The sequence below is a fragment of the Mobula birostris genome, chromosome 16, assembly GCF_030028105.1.
Source record: "Mobula birostris isolate sMobBir1 chromosome 16, sMobBir1.hap1, whole genome shotgun sequence".
NCBI lineage: Eukaryota > Metazoa > Chordata > Chondrichthyes > Myliobatiformes > Myliobatidae > Mobula > Mobula birostris.
Window position 1 is genome coordinate 73,133,095 of NC_092385.1, and position 18,610 is coordinate 73,151,704.

Here is an 18,610-nt window from a genome sequence, read left to right on the forward strand (position 1 = left end):
CATGTGTGATGTGTGTCATCAAGGTTGATGGTTCTAACCTAGATGGTAACGTGCTTCTGGTGTATTTGAAATATTTTTATTTCAGATATAGTAACTTCTACGATCTTTTATAATAGCTAGCACATTTACACATCAGATCTACCGATGTTAATGAGGAAGTGGCATACCTTAGGCAGCTGACTAAACAGTGCTCCAATCTCCAGAATGATCACCAGGATAACTGCACTAGATATGGCAGAAGCCAGCTGTAAGATATACAAAAAGTACAGCATTGAGAAATGATACATTCAGGGATCCATAGGAAGGCCTTCATTTCCTTGAGGACAAAGACTTGTCATCAGAACATAGAGTTATAGTCATAGAACAATACATAGAACAGGCCCTCCTGCCCATCTATTGTTCTACCTAGTCCCATCAACCTGCACCCAACCATAGTCCTCCATATCCTTCCCATCCATGTACCTATAAAAATTTCTCTTAGATGTTGAAGTTGAATCCACAGCCAACGCTTCTGCTGGCAGTTTGTTCAAAAATCTCCACTCTGAGTGAAGTTCCACTTCATGTTCCCTTTAAACATCAAACTTCTATTGAATCTCCCCTCATTCTCCTACGCTTTAGGGAATACAAAATGGCTAGACTGACCTTCCTGTGATTAGGTAGCGCTAAGTAGGTGTGTTGCTGGGTAGTGCGGCTCATTGGGCAGGAAGGACCTGTTCTCTGCTGTATCCCTAAATAAATAAATTATAGCTTAACCTCAGCTACATAAAACAGTCACAATCTTATTATTTTAATACTGTGTCTAGACACTGTATTAAAAATGGCACCAATGAACAGTACAGAAAATAACAGAAAATGGAGCAGACACTAACAGAATTGAACAGGAGTTAGAAATGAGTGTTAAAACTGTTAATGAGAAAAACCAATGAAAATGGATTTGACTATCAATCGGCATGTTTGCAAAAGATTTCCCCATCAGATGGCTTGTTTTCACAGTTCTTGGAGGCTTGCATTCAAATTGCTGGCATTGAAATTGCTAAAATGGTCAGAACAAACATTATTCATTTTGATGACTTCTGTCATTACCAATGTACACTCAAAGGATACATTATTACATATACCCGTAAACCTGTTCATTAATGCAAATACCTAATCAGCCAATCATGTTGCAGCAACGCAATGAATAAAAACATGTAGACATGGTCAAGGGGTTCAGCTGTTATTCAGACCAAACATCAGAATGGGGAAGAAACGTAATCCAAATGATTTTGACTGTCGAATGATTGTTGGTGTCAGATGGGGTGGTTTGAGTATCTCAGAAACTGCCGATTTCCTGGGATTTTCATGTACAACAGTCTCTAGAGTTTACAGAGAATGGTGCAGAAAAATCCAGTGAGTGGCAGTTCTGTAGGCAAAAACATCCTGTTTTGAACTGGAAGGAGACCAATCCTCCTACTACATTCCAATGGTTTTCCCAAACTATATTAAGTTTAAATTTAGAAAAAAATAGAAGTGGTATTTTTGATCCTTTGGTTAAATTTGAAGAAACTTGGAAACCTTTTATGCAACATTTTCATATGATGTAATTTGACTTTTCCGAATCTTCTTTATTAACTTAAAATATATGAATAGAGGAGCGGAGTTGACAACATTACTGAACGTGTTCGATTTAAGATATTGGTCTAGCCCTGTTTTGTTCTGTTTGCTTTTTTAGGTTTAGTATTTAGTTCTTTTTTTTTCCTTTTTTTTGGGGGGGTGGGTTTCTTTGTATATCTTTTTTCTTTTTATTTGTTTTTCTTCTTTATGATTAATTTCATCATAAGTTTGGAAGTCTATTATACCTATGTTATTGGAAATCTTTTTTGTATATGTTTATTAACAATAAGATTATTCCAATCTCTCTGTATCAACATTGTTATTTTGTTTATAATTTTGAAAATTAATGAAAAGATTTAAAAAGAAAAGAAAAACATCTTGTTAATGAAAGAGGTTAGAGAAGAATACTCAGACTGGTTTAAGCTGACAATAACTCAAATAACCCCACGTTACAACAGTGATGTACAGAAGATCATCTCTGAATGCACAACACTGAGCCTTGAAGTGCAGCAAAAGACCATGAATATACACTTACTGTACCTAATAAAATGGCCAGAGTGTATATTATGCTGAAAATAACCCCAAATACTATCACCAATCTGCCTCGTCTCAACTTGGTTGCACAGTGTGGGGGAAAACTGCAGCATATTCTCCCATTGATATTTTGAATGAATAAACTCAGTGTGGTATTCACATTTCCATGAACATATTCACCCCAATTTATTCATCACTTGTAATAGTATTGGCATAAATATACAAAATTCACAAACCTAGGAGATACTGCATGTATAGACATTTAATAGGGACTTATGATTATCCCACTGAAGCTGATAAAACCCCTTATTAATTACTTAGCATGGACTCTGATGAATTTAGGTCCTGATTTTAACTCTGAATATAGTGATGAAATTGCAGAAATACTTTTATTTATTCATTTTGGGGGGGGGGGGGGTGATCATCACCGACATCCAGCATTGTATATCCCTGTTAGCCCACGAAACCTGAAGCTCATTTGACTACTTCAGCAAGCAGTTCACAGTATGACAGTGTAACAGTTAGCGTGATGCTTTTCCAGCTTGGGATGCTAGCGTTCAGAGTCCTCTACAAGGGGTCTCTGTACATTCTCCCTGTAGATTGCATGGCTCCAGTTTCCTCCCACGGGGCAAAGATGAACCGGTTAGTAATAATAATAACAATAATAAATACTTTATTGATCCTGAGTGGGAAATTCTTTCATTACAGCCTATGTTGTGTATGCTTATTACTTTGGTAGGAAAGATATTCTGTAATGTAGATTAATTGGTCATTGTAAATTGTTCTGTGATTAGGTTAGGTTAAAGCAAGGGCTGTTGGGCAGTACAGCTGAAAGGACTAGAAGGGCCTGTTCTGCACTGTATCTCCAAATGAATGAATGAATCAATCAAATTGCAGTGGGTCTAGATTTAACATATAGTCCCAAGTGGATGAAGACAGCAGAATTCCTTCCTTAATAGACATAGTAACATTCCTTCTAATTTTTATTTACAGCTGCGTAGCTGTGAGCAGGAAGTTTTACCACGACCTGCAAACTGCATGGCACTTCAAAATATTTTTTTTGTAATATACATATAATGGTGTCAGCATGCAGTGGGCTGGTAGTTTATATGGGCATTATTATTGACAACAGCTTTTCAGTCTAGGTTTTATTTAGTTACCTAAATGTTTTTAAATTCCATTAGGATTTGAGCCAACAATTCCAGATCAATATCCAAGTTTTTTTTTTAAAATAACAGACCATTAACTTTAAGATTCAAGATTGTTTATTGTCATTCTTCATTACACGAGTGTAAAGGAGAACGGAATGATTGTTATTCCAGATCTGATGCAGCTTAATAAAACAAAATAAGCATAAAGAACACAATAAAGTAAACAAAAAACACAATAAATATAAATACAAAAGCAATCCTAGAAAACACAATGTTTAAGGAACATACACAAAATGCTGAAGGAACTGAGGTCAGGCAGCATCTATGGAATGAACAACCAGTCAATGTTTCAGGCCAAAACCCTTCTTCAGGACAGGAAAGGAAGAGAGAAGACGCCAGAATAAAAAGGTGGAGAGGGGGAAGAAGAACAAACTGGAAGGTGAAAGGTGAAGCCAGGTGGGCAGGAAAGGTAAGAGGCTGGAGAAGAAGGAATCTGATAGGAGAGGAGAGTGGACCACAGGAGAAAGGGAAGGAGGAGGGGCACCAGGGAGGTGAGAACATCTAAGAGGCCAGAGTGGGGGAATAGAAGAGGGGGAGGCAGGGGAACAGCTTTTTTACTGGAAGACAAATCGATATTCATGCCATCAGGTTGGAGGCTACCCAAAAGGAATATAACACGTTGCTCCTCCCCCCTGAGAGTAGCCTCATCGTGGCACAAGAGGAGGTTAGAGACTGACATGTTGGAACAGGAAAGGGAATCGGAATTAAAATGTTGGGCCATTGGTAACAAGTACTTGTACAATGTACAGTACAAGTACCTGTTATATCCTTGGATTGATGGGACTGTATGTACATAAAGTGACGCTAGGTAATGTGTATGTAATGGTAGTGGGGGCGGTGGGGTGGGTTAATAGTTTGTGGTATTGATCAGTCTGACTGTTTGGGGGGAATAGCAATTTTAGTCTAGTAGCCCTGATGTGGATATTGCGTACCCTCTTCCTTGATGGGAGTGGGACAAACAGTCCAAAGGCAGGTTGGGTAGGACCCTTCATATTATTGCTGGTCTTGTTCCATTAAAAAAAATGACCAGTTCATTGTACTCTGTGAGAATGTCTAATAAAAGTTGAGAAACAGAGGCTATGCAAAGTAATCTTTTCTTTTACTTCTAGGGGAAGTGCATGTTACTGTTGCTCCTGATATTCCCATTTTGTACATAAGAGTGCCAATGCACTAATGCACCAACTCAATGGCACAGCATCCCAGTCTCAACTCTACCTATAATAAATTACCAGATTCATTTTACTCTTGTCTCTCATTAAGATCCTGCACCTACACTTAAAAAGGTGATGCAATAACCTCTTATCCTCATGGTACATAGGGAAACCTCCAATGTACATAAAACCTCTTACCTGTGTGTTTCCTCCTGTGGTTTCTTGGACAAGGCTCCTGGACATGGAACAACTCACAGCAAAGCACTGGAAAAACCCTCCCACAAAGTTACTGAAGCCCAGTGCTATCAGCTCCTAAAATACAACAGAAAATAGTATAGATTTCTTTGCCTTTGTTATAAACCATAGTTTCTACAATAATGGCCATTGTCAAAATGACTTATTACTGGCAATTCCAGGCAAATAAGTGAATTCCAGTTAATTGGGCTATTGGTTAATCGGGACAGCTGCTTATTTGGGACAACTCTTAAAGAACAAAAGCCAATTGAGAAAATAGTTTGGATTTCTGTCATTTATTTGGGTCATTATGCTGCTTAATTGGGACAGGAGGCTTGCTAAACAGTTTCTAACACTGTGCTTAAAGCAAACAGTTTTTAAATAGGGTCAGTTGGATGTGTTTGTGTTCAAAAAACAGTGATTTTTGTCACTGATAGTTGGTTAGAACTAATCAATAAGACCCTTCAGAACTGTTTTGCTCATCACAGTTTTAAGCATTCAGGCTTGATGATGCCCAAAATAGCCAGGAATGAAAATGAAGCAATTTCACTACTTCAACAAGTTAGGAATTACAAAGAATTTGAAGGTATTGACAATCATCTTGAAGTGAATATTTGGAAGATGCAATCATTGATAGCATTGTATGAAGGTAATCCATTATCTACGTTAGGTATCTGCACCAATTTTGCTGAATTACAGTCATTCAAAATGATGTGTCTGGTTTATAGTGTTGTAGTAGGGTTGGTAGTGTTCTTACTTATTCTGTATTTAATTTAACTACATAATTTGTTATTCAGTTAAGTGTAAGTTTGTCTTTTTAATACCTTTTTAACTATTCCCATGGCTAATTGGGGCAGCCACTAAATTGGGCCAAAATGTTCAAATGTGTCCCATTTAACTGGAATTCACTATGCTCCCTCATTTATGCTCACTGCAAATATTATCAGTTCATCAGACCATTTCTCAAATACACCCATGATATACAAATCTAATGGCAATGTCTATTGGGTAATGGTTTATTATTGTCACATGCCCTGAGACATAGTGAAAAAGTCCTGCTTGCGTGAATTCCAGGCAGATCATGCCATTTGTTGGTAAAAAGAAAACATTGTAGAACAGAGAGTAGTTTAGCAATACAGAAAATGTTATTCTCAGCTGTAAACCTGAAGTAATACCATAGAAGACCGTAAGATATGGGAGCAGAATTAGGCCATTCAGTCCATCAAGTCTGCTTTGCCATTCAATCATGGCTGATTTATTTTCCCTCTCATCCTCATTCTCCCGCCTTCTCCCGTAACTTCTGACACCCTTACTCATTAAGAACCTATCAAATTCCACCCTCAGCGGCAAGGTATTCCTCAGATTCACCATTCTCTGGCTAAAGAAATTCCGCCTCATCTGTTCTAAAGGGGTGTCCTTCTAGTCTGAGGTTATGCCCTCTGGTCTTAGACACCCCTACACTTTGAAACATCATCGCCACATCCAAACTATTCAGGCCTTTCAGCATTTAGTAGTTTGCAAGGATATCCCATCTCATCTTCTATATTCTGGTGAGTACAGGCCCACAGTCAACAAATGCTCCTCATATGATAACCCTTTCATTCTTGAGATCATTTTTATAAACCTCTGGATCCTCTCCAATGCCAGCACATCCTTTCTTAGATATGATGCTCAAAACTGCTCAGAATAATCCAGATGTGACCTGACCAATGTCCCGAAGTCTTAGCATTACATCTTTGCTTTTATATTCTCGTCCTCTTGAAATGAATGCTGACATTGCATTTAACTTCATTGTTGTTTAGGAAGGAATACAAAAGAATAATTTTGTTACCACAGGTTGTTTGGATGTGCTGTAAGAGAACATGATATTATGTATGCAACAGAATGGTGATGGAGACAAACGTGGCCCTTCCAAATGCAGTAAGTACCCTTCACTAAATTATTTTCAGACAATTATGCTAATTAGACCAATTAAGAACGTAAGAAATTTGGAGCAAAAACTACCATCTGCAATCTCTTGTGTCTCCATTAGAAACTTGGAACCAGGAAAAGTAATTTGGCCTGCTTTTTGCTGTCTTTGCTCACTCAGAAATTGTCATATCCAGACCTCCAAAATTGAGAGTCTAACAGACATTAATTTCTCTAAACCTACCAATCACCCTATTCAAAGAAACAGCTTGCTAAATAATATCTCAGGAGGTTGAAATTGTGTTTTCCCAGACATTGTTTTAAACTTCCACTAAAGTTTTAAAGGAAAATGTATTGGAGTACAGTAGAAGGCATAAACTAACTTACAATGGATGCTAGAAATAACTCCCTGAGTATGCAACATGGATTTAGATCTTAAAGCCATAGACAGAATAGATCAGATTGCAGTGCCATCAAATGCTCCTCATTCCTTGGTTCATTCTTATAAACCTCCTCTGGACCCTGGAACGTGCTTTGTGGGGAGGACAATAATAGACTTACTGATTGCATCACTGACTACATCAGCTTCTGTGTGGTCACTGCAATACCATCAAGGACTGTTCGCTGCTTCCCTAACAAGCCATGGGTCACCAGTGATCTGAAGGCTCTTCTCAACCACAAGAAGATCACCCAGTGGCCACACATTTTAATTCCACGTCCCATTCCCATTCTGATATGTCTATTCATGGCCTCCTCTACTGTCAAGATGAAGCCACACTCAGGTTGGAGGAACAACACCTTATATTCTGTCTGGGTAGCCTCCAACCTGATGGCATGAACATTGACTTTCTAATTTCTGTTAATGCCCCTCCTCCCCCTCTTACCCCATCCCTTATTTATCTTTTTTCTCTTTCTTTCTCTCTCTTTTTTTCCTCCATCTGTCCCTCTCACTATATCGTCCTCTGATGCTCCCCTCCCCCTTTCTTTATCCCCAGGCCTCCCGTCCCATGATCCTCTCCCTTCTCCAGCCTTGTATCCCTTTTGCCAATCAACTTTCCAGCTCTTAGCTCCATCCCTCCCCCTCCTGTCTTCTCCTATCATTTCAGATCTCCCCCCCCCTCCCACTTTCAAATCTCTTACTATCTCTTCTTTCAGTTAGTCCTGACGAAGGGTCTCGGCCCGAAACGTCGACTGTACCTCTTCCTAGAGATGCTGCCTGGCCTGCTGCGTTCACCAGCAATTTTTATGTGTGTTGCTTTAGATCGGGAGAGAGGGAGGAAATGAAATGTGCAGACGGAGTAAAAGGAGAAGTTTAAGGTGGCTGAAGAGGGATACAGGAGAGCTGGTGAACAAGCTTGGGCAGAGTAGTACACAGGAGGTGTGGAGAAGCATGAAAAACATCACAGGCTTCAATCAGACTAGCTGAGGAGCTTTGGAATGCAGCCATGAATGGGCTAATCAGTTAAACCAATTCTTCAATGGGCTTGACAATTGCCCTCCTGTTCACACCCTCCTCCCCCCAGCACACCAGTCCAGGTGCCGAGACACCCTCTGCTCCCTCAGCACCAATACCTCTTCTCCTCCCTCAGTTCAACACGTGGATGAACAACACAGGCTACCACTGTCTACACCCCTCCTTCCCCTGCACCTATCATCCACACCTCCACATACCAACTGCTATTGTCCCGATCTTCACCCCCCCAGTCGTCATGGACTCATCTTCACCACTGAGCAGGTGAGAAGGGCTTTGGGGAAACTCAGACATGGCAAAGCACTGGGGCTGGATGGTGAGAACCCCAAGGTCCTGAAGGAGCGTGCTGAGCAGCTGTGTGGAGTTCTCCAGAGCCTTTTCGGTCTGAGTCCCAGCCTGGAAAGGGTCTTGACACATGAAAACTTCATGTGTGGTCCCAGTATCCAAAAAGGGTCGACCTGAAGCCTTGAATGACTACCATTCAGTGGCTTTGACTTCAGATATCATGAAGACCCTAGAGAGGCTGGTTCTGGCTCACTTTCAACCCCTGCTGAACATAGCCTACTCCCCTTTGGATAAGCAGGGTGGCACTGTGAAGATCATGTATAGCAGTTTGAGTTCTCAAGTGCCTTCAATTCCATACAGCCCTCATTGCTAAGGGAAAAGCTCCGTTCAAAGCAGGTTGGCACTTCTATTGTATTTTGGAGAACGGACTACGTGACTGGCAGATCACAGTTTGTGTGCCTTCAGAGCTGTGTGTCAGACATGGCTATAAGCAGCACTGGTGCTCCACAGGGGACTGTATTGACCCCTTTTGTGTTACCCTGTATACCTTGGACTTTAGATGCAACACTGATTCATATCATCTGCAGAAATTTTCTGAAGACTCAGCAATAGTTGCCGCATAAAGGGAGGACGGGAGGATGAATACAGAGCCCTGTTGGGGCACTTTGTCGAATGTTGCAAGCTGAATCATCTGCAGCTCAATATCAGTAAGACAAAGGAGATGGTGATGGACTTTAAGGAGACCAAGCCAGCACTGCTCTGTTACTATTATTGGTGAGGACCTACAAATATCTGGAGTGCAGCTGGATGACAGACTTGAGTGGAGCACCAACACAGAGGTTGCGTACAAGAAGGGCCAGAGTCACCTCTGCTTCCTGAGGAGACTGAGGTTCCTTGGAGGATGCAGGTCTCCCTGTCACACGTCCTACCAGTCTGCTGTCACCAGTACAATCTTCTATGTGGTGGTGTGCTGGGGGAATGGTATCAACACAGGCAACAGGATTAATAAACTGATTAGAAAGGCTGGTTCTGTTACAGGAGTCAGACTGGACACACCGGAGGCTGTGGTAGAACAAAGGACCCTATGGAAAATCCTGGTAATTCTGGACAATGTTTCTCACCCTCTGCATATCACCTTTGCTGAACAGAGAAACACTTTTAGTACTAGACTATGACAACTATGCTTCTCCAAAGAGTGCTATTCAAGGTCATTTTTACCCTTGGCCATTTGGCTCTATAATGAGTCAACCTATAGCTGGGAAAGCAATGACCCCCTCCTGTTAGACTGGTATTAACCTTTGTTTACCAGAGCTCTGTTTAAGCTCTGGTTACCACACCCTGCTATCGTGGACACCCTGTGCAATAATACCATCACTTTTTATGTGGACGGTGTGAATGTGCTCCCATTACTGTGTAGTATTACGGTAATTCTTACAATACCAAGTTATCAGTGTGAACTTAAAAATCTTGTAAATCTTGTAATCTTTGACTTAAAATTAAGATCCACAAGATTTACAAGGCAACTCTTGTTTTATTCTTTCTTACCTCTCTTCTGATATTTGTATATCTGTGCCCTTGTAATGCTACTGTTAGATTGTAATTTCCTTTGTTATCAATAAAGTATCAATCTATACAATAAGGTGGATTCTTGACCTCAGTCTAACTCATTATAGCCTTGCACCTTATTATCTGCCTGCAATGCTCTCTCTCTGTATCTCTAACACTATTCTGCATTCTTCTATTGTTTTCTCTCGTATTACCTCAATGCACTATTGTGATGTAATTATCTGTACGGATGGCATACAAAACAGTTTTTCTGTACATAACATACTGAACTAGTTTATCAATTCACCACAGCTCACTTTTTGGGAATTGGTGGTCTCAAGGAGAACGTGCAAACTCCACACAGAAAACAATGGAGGTCAGGATTGAATCCAGGTCATTAGGGATGTGAGATTGGAGGGTCTACAGCAGCCAACATAGTCAAAGTCTCCAACCACCCTGGCCATCCTCTCCTCCTCTCTCCCCCACCCTGCTCTGGTTCTGCCACTGTGTCATCTTATGTTTTGAGTCCGTGTTTTCTCTGACCACCATTTAAAAATCTGCAGAATTATTTCACAATTTTAAAGTTGGAATTGCAAATCTCTTCACACAAGATTGGAAAGGTAGAAAATACTCTGTCCCTTAAAATCAAATTCACTGTCTTGATCAGTGGTGATGTAGAATTAATTTAAGGCTTTAAAGTTATTAAATCCTATTTTTCAACATCGCTGGATATTACTTAGAACTGGTCCACTTGGTCACAGCCTTTGCTACTTCTAGTCTTATGTACTGTATCTGTTCTTTAAGCACCAGTCATCACATAGCGATTGAAATCTCATTGAGGTTAGAAGCGATGGGGCAGGAGATAATGTGGAATTGTAAGGTATTTGAAATGTTATTCACCAGCATGATGATAGCGCTCTTGACCTTGCGGAGTGGTAGAGAGAAGCTGGTATGTACATCAACATGTCAATGGCAATGCAGGCCGATGAGTCAGAACAAGGAACAGGAGTGCTGACCCTGAAACCAGACAAAAGTAATCCCATCTTCCTGCCTATTCCCTTCTTTTCATGTACCTGTCAATATTGTCGTTGAACAATTTCATATTACTATTATTGTTACTAATACTATAAGTATTATTGTTTTATTCATGCCAAATGTCAATTGTCTGGAATATATTTATTTGTGGCAATTTCACTTTATATGTTGTGTGTGAGTTATTTGTACTGTATTGTACACTTTGGTCTGGAGGAACATTGTTTCATTTGGCTGTATACATGTGTACGGTTGAATGACAATAACCTTGAATTTGAACGTATTATTGTCACATCTACTGAGGCACAGTGAAAAACTGGTCTTTCATACTATCCATGCAGATCAATTCATTACAATGGTGCATTGAGGTAGTACAAAGAGAAACAATAAGAATGCAGAATGAAGTGTTGCAGTTAGAGGAGTGCAGGGTAAGTAGACAGTAAGATGCAAGAATACAATGTGGTAGATTGTGAGGTCAAAAATCCACCTTATTGTAACATTTGTTCTAACCTTACAACCCTGAGTTACCTGGTTGCTGTCAACTTCGTACCCATGCTTGAGAGCAAAGATCTTGCCCAAAGATATTGTGATGCCATACCCTACAATGGCCAAGGCAAATGCATTTCCCACGAGGCTGGCGGCAAAGCTGAAGTCAGGTACCACTGGAGCTATCAAACTGTAGAGCACAAAAGACAAGAGAGATTGAACTTGAACTTATTATTTTTTTTTTGTTTGGTGTCCTTCATTACCTCAGAATATCCACTGCAGTGTTTTTGAAATATAATCACTTTTGTAATGTAGAATTCCAGTTTTCACATAATAAGATCACACAAAACAAAATGTTAATGAAGATATAATCTGTTTTACCTTAACAGAAATATGCTGATCAAGCTGCAGGGGAAAATACAATTTTCTTCAAAGCAGTGGTAGAGTATCTTTTAAATATACTAAATTGAGTTTCATTTCAATATCTCATCAAACAAATGCATCAACAATGCACTCCACCTTCAGTATTGACCTAAGATTCAAGCCTATGTTTTTATTTTCAAGACTCTGCAGTGGGATTGAACTAAGAACCTTCTGTCTTCCAATTACAAGTACAACCAACACATCCACATGTCGTGCTGTTAAGGCTCAGAGATAGTAGGGTTCGGGAAACTTCTTTTGACCAGCTAGCTGTCCAAGCTCTCTGGTCATCCAGCTGAGATGAGAGTTGTGGAAAAAAAACACGCCAATCGTCATCAAGGGGATGAGCAGCTTACTGGGTATCAACATCTCAGAGCATCGCATCTATCCTGGGCTCAACACATTGATGTAATCAAAAAGAATGCATGCTAACAGCTATACTTCATTAGGAGTAACCAAAGACTCTTAACAAATTTCTCCACATGCACCACGGAGAGCATTCTGACTGGTTGCTTTACCACCTGGTACGAAGGCTCCAATGCACAGTATTAAGAACAGTTGCAGAGGCTCGCACACTCGGCCGGCTCCCTCATGGGCACTAGCCACCCACCATCGAAATCTTCACGGGGCAGTGTCTCAAGAAGGCAGCATCCACTGTTAGAACCCTCACTATCCAGCACATCCCCTCCTTTTATTACCCTTGTCAGGGGGTAGTACAGGAGCCTGAAGGCACACACATTCCCTCCACAATCAGATGTCTTAACATCCTCACTACCTCACTATTTAGTCCTTTTCTCACTATTCAATTGTACAGTATATTTATTATTGTAAATTATAGTAATTGTTATGCATTCACGGTACCGCTGCTGCAAAACAACACATTTTATGCCATGTCAGCAATAATAAATCCGATTCCGATTTTCTTAGATTGGTCCTCGGATGCATTCACCCTCTGGGAAACCAGCTTGCAGTTTTTTGGAGGAGCCTGTGTAGTCACGCGATTAACTGAACAAAACTAACGGGCTATGTCTTCTGGGTTATATGATAGCCGGGAGGGCTCACATCTCCAGGCTAACTGTTTGTCAAAGTTCAAATTTAATTTAAATATTTGTGAAAGTTTAAAAGTTTTTCATAAAGGACTCAAGGATGATATAAAAAGAATACTTGTAAAATGAAATTAATTAACATTAAAACTTAAGCATTCATTATACATTCATATAGAATTAAGAATGATCAAACACATATTTTTACCTTAATTCAGTTGATTCAAAACAGAATTAACATACCTACAATTCTCCTCTCAGTCATTTCTTTCCAATGATTTCAATGGACTTTGCTGGATCTTCACTAGATTAAGCAGGTGGAGTTCCCAATCTGTGAGGAAGTCTGCACAGTGCTATTGGGCTCCCTGAGGACCCCACCACCACTGTGCAGGCTTCTTGACAACCATACCCAACGTTAGTAGAAAGCACCAGTTCATCATGTGTTTGACTGTCTCAGGTTCCTGTTCATTTCAGCAGGTAAACATCAGGTGCTGCTGGCAGATCATCAACTCAGTGACAGATGCCCTTTGACCTGCCTGAAACTTGTTAGTCTTCCAGCACAGTGAGAAACATAGAAACATAGAAAATAGGTGCAGGAGTAGGCCATTCGGCCCTTCGAGCCTGCACCGCCATTTATTATGATCATGGCTGATCATCCAACTCAGAACCCTGCCCCAGCCTTCCCTCCATACCCCCTGATCCCCGTAGCCACAAGGGCCATATCTAACTCCCTCTTAAATATAGCCAATGAACTGGCCTCAACTGTTTCCTGTGGCAGAGAATTCCACAGATTCACCACTCTCTGTGTGAAGAAGTTTTTCCTAATCTCGGTCCTAAAAGGCTTCCCCTTTATCCTCAAACTGTGACCCCTCGTTCTGGAAGTCTGTAGGAATGCTTCAGACTGGCACATTCTCGGCCAACCTTTCTCAACCTTTTCGTCCTGGAGGAACACTTGAAATAATTTTCAGGTATCAGGGAATCCCTGCATAAAAGTTATCTATAAGCTCATGTACATTAGCATGAACAGCAAGTTATAGGTACAATAATCCAAATACAATTGTCAATGCTCTTTTGAGTAGACAATGTATTTTTAGCTTGCCTTTCTTGAAATTAATTTTTCTTTCCTTTTCATAAATTTTAAAAAAATCACAAGGCAAACATAATACATTGCTTAATTCTGGGTTGAACTTGAGATAAGCACACTCAGATTTCACCTTTAACTGAAATGAGATGATTTCTATTCTTGCTCTTGATACTTGTTAAGCAGGAAAAAGTTTTCTCACACGTGTAAGAAGTTGAGAACTGCAGCAGCATGTTCATTGCTTTTATATGAATGGCAGGATACCTTTCTTTCATGGAAATCTAGAACTTGTCCAGCCATTAAATCTCATCTTGAGTGCACGATCAGACTTCAGCTCACTAAGTTCTTCCTCTTCTCTCAAAGTCAAGTTCTCAGGCTGAGCAGAAGATTCAGAAGAAGGGTTCCTCACCTGGTCATACAGTTGTGTTGAAAGGGAGGAAAAATACGGTTCAATTTTGTTCTGCAGTTCTTCCAGGTGGTTTTCAGTAAGACTCGAGACTTCCTGATATCCTTCCTCACTCTCAAGCCCAAGCAGCAGTGGAAGTGCTGACAGTGTTGAACAATCAATCTGCTCGTTATAGAGTCATAGAGTACAGAACAGAAACAGGCCCTTTGGCTCATCTAAACCACGCCAAAGCCATTTGAACTGACTATTCCCATTAACCTACACTGAGAACATAGCCCTCCATATTCCTACTATCCATGTACTTATCCAAACTTCCATTAAACACTGAAATCAAACTTGCATGCACTACTTGTGCTGGCAGCTCCGTCCACATTCTAATGGCCCTTGGAGTGAAGCTTCCCCTCATGTTCCCCTTAAACTTATCACCTTTTGCCCTTAAACAATGACCTCTGGTTGTAGTCTCACCCCAACCTGAGTGAAAAAAAGCCTGCTATACCCTAACTATACCTCTATTGTATTTCCTCTCAATAGTCTGTGTTCTAAAGAATAAATTTCTAACCTTTCCTTATAACTTAGGTCCTCCAGACCCAGCAACATTCTGTAAATTTTCTCCACACTCTTTCAACCTTATTTATATCTTTCCTGCATGTAGGTGAACAAAACTGTACACAATACTCCAAATTAGGCCTCACAAACATCTTGTACAACTTTGACATACATCCTATCTCCCGTACTCAGTACATTGATTCATGAAGGCCAAAATGTCCTAAAAGCCTTCTTTACGACCCTATCCACCTGTCACATCACTTTCAATGAATAACCTACCTGTATTTCCAGATTCCTTTGTTCCACCACACTCCTCAGTGCCCTACCATTTACCGTGCAAGACCTATCCTAATTGGTCCTATCAAAGTGTAAAACCTCATGCTTGTCTGCATTAAATTTTATCTGCCATTTCTCAGCCTATTTTTGCAGCTGATGTACAGTACATCCCTCTTCAAGCCACAATAGCCTTCCTCACTGTCCACTACACCCCCAATCTTGATGATGTCTGCAAATTTGCTGATCCAGTTAAACACATTATTATCCAAATCATTGATATAGATGACGAACAACTAAGGACCCAGGTCTGATCCCTGCAGCGCACCTCTAGTCACAGGCCTCCAGTCAGAGAGGCAACCCTCTACTATCACTCTCTGGCTTCTCCCACAAAGCCAATGTCTAATCCAATTTACTACCTTATCCTGAATGCCAAGCGACCGAACCTTCTTGACCAGCCCCCCTTGCAGGACCTTGTCAAATGCCCTGGCATCCACTTTCCTGGTAACTTCCTTGAAAAACTCTAAGATTAGTTAGACATGATCTACCATGCACAAAACCATCCTGGCTACCCTTAAACAGTCTATGTCTATTCTGCTCCCTTAGAATACCTTCCCATAGTTTTCAGATTCATCAGCCTGTAATTTCCTGGTTTTTCTTTAGAGCCCTTCTTAAACAGCAGAACAACATTAGCTAACTTCCAATCCTCTGGTACTTCTGTTGCTAAGGATATTTTAAATATCTCTGCTAGGGCCCATTAATTTCTACACTTGCTTCCTGTGTGGTCTGATGGAACATCTTGTCAGGTTCTGGGGATTTATCCACCCTGATTTGCCTCAGGGTAGCAAACACTTCCTCCTTTAATCTGTACAGGCGTCATGAAATTGGTGTCACTTTGCTACATTTCTATAGACTCCGTACTTGCTTCCCGAGTAAATAGTGATGCAAAGAATGGAGTTAAGCTCTCTCCTATCTGTTTTGGCTCCACACATGGATTACCACTCTGGTTTTCCAGAATACCTATTTTGTCCCTTTCAATCCTTTTGATCTTAACATATCTATAGAATCCCTTGGGATTCTCCTTCACCTTGTCCGCTAGAGCAACACGTGCCTCTTGATTTCTTTCTGAAGTGCTTTCTAGCATTTCTTTAATGCCATGAGCATCTCATTTGTTCCTATCTGCCTGTACCTGCTATGCATCTCCTTTTCCCTCTCAACCAGGGCTTCAATATCTCCTGAAAACCAAAATTCCCTACAATTGTTATCTTTACCGTTTATTCTGACAAGCACATACAGGCTTTGTCTACTCAAAATATCCTTTTTGAAGACCTCCCACCTTCCAAGTACATCTTTGCCAGAAAGTAGCCTGTCACAATCCACACATACCAGATCATTTCTGATGCCATCAAAATTGGCCTTTCTCCAATACAGAATCTCAGTCCAAAGGACCAAACCTATCTTTTTGCATATTTACTTTGAAACTCATGCTCTCTGGATGGAAAGTGTTCCGTACACAACCATCTGTCATCTGCTCTGTCTCATTCCATGCTCTCTTGTTGAGACTTCCACATACTGATGAAGGAAACTTTCCTGAACACATTTGACAAACTCTTTCCTATCTAGTCTTTTTACAGTAAGGGATCCCCAGTTTATGTGGAATGTTAAAATCATTACTATAACAACCCTATGTTTCTTGCATCAGTCTGTGACCACTTTACAAATTTGTTGCTCTAAGTCTCTAGACTGTTGGGTGCTCTGTAATATAGCACCATTAACAGGGTCACCCATAATGCCTCATAATGGAGTTCTCTAGTCTGTCCTGATGGAGCACTGCCATGACATCTTCTCTGACTAGTAATGCCACCCCTCCTCCTTTAATCTCTCCCGCTCTGACTGCTTAAAACGACGGAACCCCAGAATACTGAGCTGTCAGTCCTGCCCCTCCTGCAACCAAGTCTCAATGGTGGCTTGAATGTCGTAATTACAGGTTACGAGCATCCATGCTCTGAGCTCATTTGCCTTTTCGATGATACTTCTTGCATTGAAATATATGCAGCCTAGGACAATTGTCACATCATGCTCAACTTTCTGATTCCTGATTTTGTCTGAGATCTTATCAATATCTGCCCCCACAACCTCTCCACTAACTATTCTAGCACTCTGGTTCTCAAATCCCTGCAACTCTAGCATAAACCACACCATGCAGCATTAACAAACCTTCCTGTTAGATATTAGTCCCCCTCCAGTTCATGTGCAAATTGTCCCTACCATACAGGTCTCACCTTCCCTGGAAGAGAGCCCAACGATCCAAAAATCTTATGCCCTCCCTCCTACACCAACTCCTTAGCCACATCTTAAATTCTGGCCTCACTAGCATGTGGCACGGGTAGCAATTCTGAGATCACAACCCTGGAGGTCCTGCTGTTTAACTTTGCACCTCAGAGAGCTAGGTGACGTTAGAGATCTAGAAGATTATATGGCTAACAGGAAGGAGTTTAAGAAGGAAATTAGGAGAGCCAGAAGGGGCCATGAGAAGGCCTTGATGAGCAAGATTAAGGAAAAACCCCAAGGCATTCTAAAATATGTGAGGGGCAAGAGGAAGACGTGAAAGAATAGGACCAATCAAGTGTGACAGTGGGAAAGTGTGTATGGAACCAGAGGAAATAGCAGAGCTACTTAATGAATACTTTACTTCAGTATTCACTATGGAAAGGGATCTCGGTGATTGTAGTGATGACTTGCAGCGGACTGGAAAGCTTGAGCATAGAGACATTAAGAAAGATGATGTGCTGGAGCTTTTGTAAAGCACCAAGTTGGATAAGTCGCTGGGACCGGATGAGATGTACCCCAGGCTACTGTGGGAGGTGAGGGAGGAGATTGCTGAGCCTCTGGCAATGATCTTTGCATCATCAATGGGGACGGGAGATTTTCCGGAGAATTGGGGGTTGCAGATGTTGTTCCCTTATTCAAGAAGGGGAGTAGAGATAGCCCAGAAAATTATAGGCCAGTGAGTCCTACTTCAGTGGTTGATAATTTGATGGAGAAGATCCTGACAGGCAGGATTTATGAACATTTGGAGAGGTAAAATATGATTATGAATAGTCAGGATGGCTTTGTTAAGGGCAGGTCGTGCATTATGAGCCTGATTGAATTTTTTGAGCATGTGACTAAACACATTGATGAAGGAAGAGCAGTAGATGTAGTGTATAAGGATTTCAGCAAGGCATTTGATAAGGTACCCCATGCAAGGCTTATTGAGAAAGTAAGAAGGCATGGGATCCAAGGAGGCATTGCTTTGTGGATCCAGAACTGGCTTGCCCACAGAAGGCAAAGAGTGGTTGTAGACATATTCTGCATGGAGGTCTGTGAAAAGTAGTGTGCCTCAGGGATC

The 18,610-nt window shown here is 40.9% G+C and overlaps 1 protein-coding gene across 2 annotated transcripts in view; it reads right to left on the minus strand.

Annotated features, from left to right (window-relative positions):
* LOC140211224 (solute carrier family 26 member 6-like) overlaps positions 1-18,610 on the minus strand; it is a 150,168-nt gene that overhangs the window by 49,609 nt on the left and 81,949 nt on the right. For both annotated transcript variants that reach the window (XM_072280844.1, XM_072280843.1), the window contains exons 9-11: positions 11,493-11,640; positions 4,688-4,801; positions 168-245 (exon numbers count right to left, since the gene is read on the minus strand). In XM_072280844.1, the coding sequence (XP_072136945.1) occupies positions 168-245; positions 4,688-4,801; positions 11,493-11,640 (340 nt within the window). The remainder of the gene's footprint in view (positions 1-167; positions 246-4,687; positions 4,802-11,492; positions 11,641-18,610) is intronic.